The 1,889-nt window shown below is 49.1% G+C and overlaps 1 protein-coding gene across 1 annotated transcript; it reads left to right on the forward strand.

The window, feature by feature from the left end:
* The first annotated feature begins 839 nt into the window (after window positions 1-839).
* LOC147692456 (ribonuclease pancreatic-like) lies at window positions 840-1,259 on the forward strand. Its single transcript, XM_086939530.1, has one exon. The coding sequence runs from the start codon at window positions 840-842 to the stop codon at window positions 1,257-1,259; it is 420 nt and encodes a 139-aa protein (XP_086795656.1).
* The last annotated feature ends 630 nt before the right edge of the window (window positions 1,260-1,889 follow it).

A 1,889-nucleotide genomic window follows, 5' to 3' on the forward strand; every position in this document is an offset into this window, starting at 1 on the left:
TTGGAGTTTTTTCTGTAATTTGGCTGTAATTCCGGCGTAGAGAGTGTGCCATGTTCTCCCAGCCGTGTCTTTTGTTCCCGCTCCCATAGGTTTTATGCACTCTCTCATTCACTTCTTTCCTGACCCATAGGTATCTGGTTCCCTTGTCACTGTCTCTTCTCTCATAAACAGGTCCTTGGTTCCTTGCCTCCACCCCTAGTATGGACAGTTCCCTTGTCCCAGTAACTTCCTGTCCAGCCCCCCTGAACAGGCGCCCCAGCGCCTAAGGGAGGGACACTCTTAGTCGTGCCATGGGCCAGAGACCTGGATTTCAAGTAGTGCAACCATCTTCCTGGCAAGCCCTCATTGAAGGGTGCAGCATGGTTCTGCATGGGTGTCCTGGAGTGAACCAGGAGGGCACTGTGGTGCATTGGAGCCTTCTGGCACAACGTCCGCAGCGGATGGGGCACAAGAAGGGGGCTGGATGTGTCGAGAAGGTCAGGGTCAAATTCATGATCAAGTTTAATGTCGTGGCTCTTTGCCTTACTGCCTTTTACCTGTGGAAGCTGCTGAAAGCGTGTTTTGTAAATATAATATATATGCAAGTATAGAATACTTCTCCTTTTATCATGGTTTGGTTTGTATAACCATGTTTGTTGTGAATAAAACGCAACGCTTTGGACAACATAACATGAATCTGATCTTTCTTGGGGACCGCAGCACAGCGAGGAGGGGGGAAATTATGGGAGCGGTGAGTAGCACGTTGTGCGTGTACTACAATCATTGTCTCTACTTTTCTCATACCCAGGTCTGCTGTTCCGCTCACTCATGGTCTCTCACCCATAGGTCTCTCTTTGAAGATGTATCCCCTCAGCCTCTTCCTGGTGGGCGTCGCCATCCTGTGCAGCTTCAGCCCAGCCTCTGCTGACCCCTGGAAAGACTTCCAGGAGAAGAACATTGTGAATGTGCCCGCCAAGGACGTGGGCGGTGACTTCTGCACCAAGACCATCAAGGCTATGGATATAAACAAAGGACTTGAACACTGTACATCGAAACGCGAATTCATCACTGAAAAACCTGAAAACATTTTGGCAGTTTGCATCAGTAAAACCTATGTAAATGTGGAGAGCGAGTCAGCCTTTAACGTCATTCAGTGTGCTCATGATAAAATGTCAGAGCCTTCGAACTGCATATACACAACCACAAAGTTGAAGAGACACATAGAGCTTGAGTGCGGGGACAGACAACCGGCGAAGTTTTGGAAGATTCTAAATGATTAGGGCCAGCACCGCTCTGACCATTACTTGACCCCCCCCCCCCACACACGCTAACACAAGTGATATATCCTCCCCTCTCTCCTAACAGCCACCCCGCAAGCAATGAAGAACATGAAGCCATACACTTGTATAAATCATATGGCCGTACAATACAAACATACAGAGGTACACACGAAAAATCATGCACACAGAAAACAGCATACCGCCCAACTCACACGTGACGGTACCACCGTGTGACACACGATATCGGCTCCCATCACACGGTCTCCTGGTGAAGAGCAGATATCACACCATGGCTGTAAAAAAGAGCTGAAAGCCACGATAATAGCTGTTTTCCAGCACACTTTCCCAGGCTTTGAACTGCCGACCTTGGCTAAGGGGTGTGAAAACACCCCAGGACCCAGGACATCGGCACTGACCTCAGCAAGCCTTTTGGGGGGTGGTGTTCAAAAGTGCCTCGTAGGTACTTCTCCACACGAGGCCTCGTCCCCTTCAAGGCCCGCCCCTCCTCACAGTGAGATTGTTCTTTAAGTTGGTAGGAAACAGACAAGCATAAACTCTCACGCACAAAAAGCAGATCAAACAGGCAAAGCATGCTGTCAAAAACAGAAACGACACGTGTGAACTAAACGC

Source organism: Lissotriton vulgaris, chromosome 9 (assembly GCF_964263255.1).
Source record: "Lissotriton vulgaris chromosome 9, aLisVul1.2, whole genome shotgun sequence".
NCBI lineage: Eukaryota > Metazoa > Chordata > Amphibia > Caudata > Salamandridae > Lissotriton > Lissotriton vulgaris.

Excerpts from the sequence above, each read along its gene's own strand:
- LOC147692456 (XM_086939530.1), top strand. The coding sequence starts at position 840 with ATGTATCCCCTCAGCCTCTTCCTGGTGGGCGTCGCCATCCTGTGCAGC.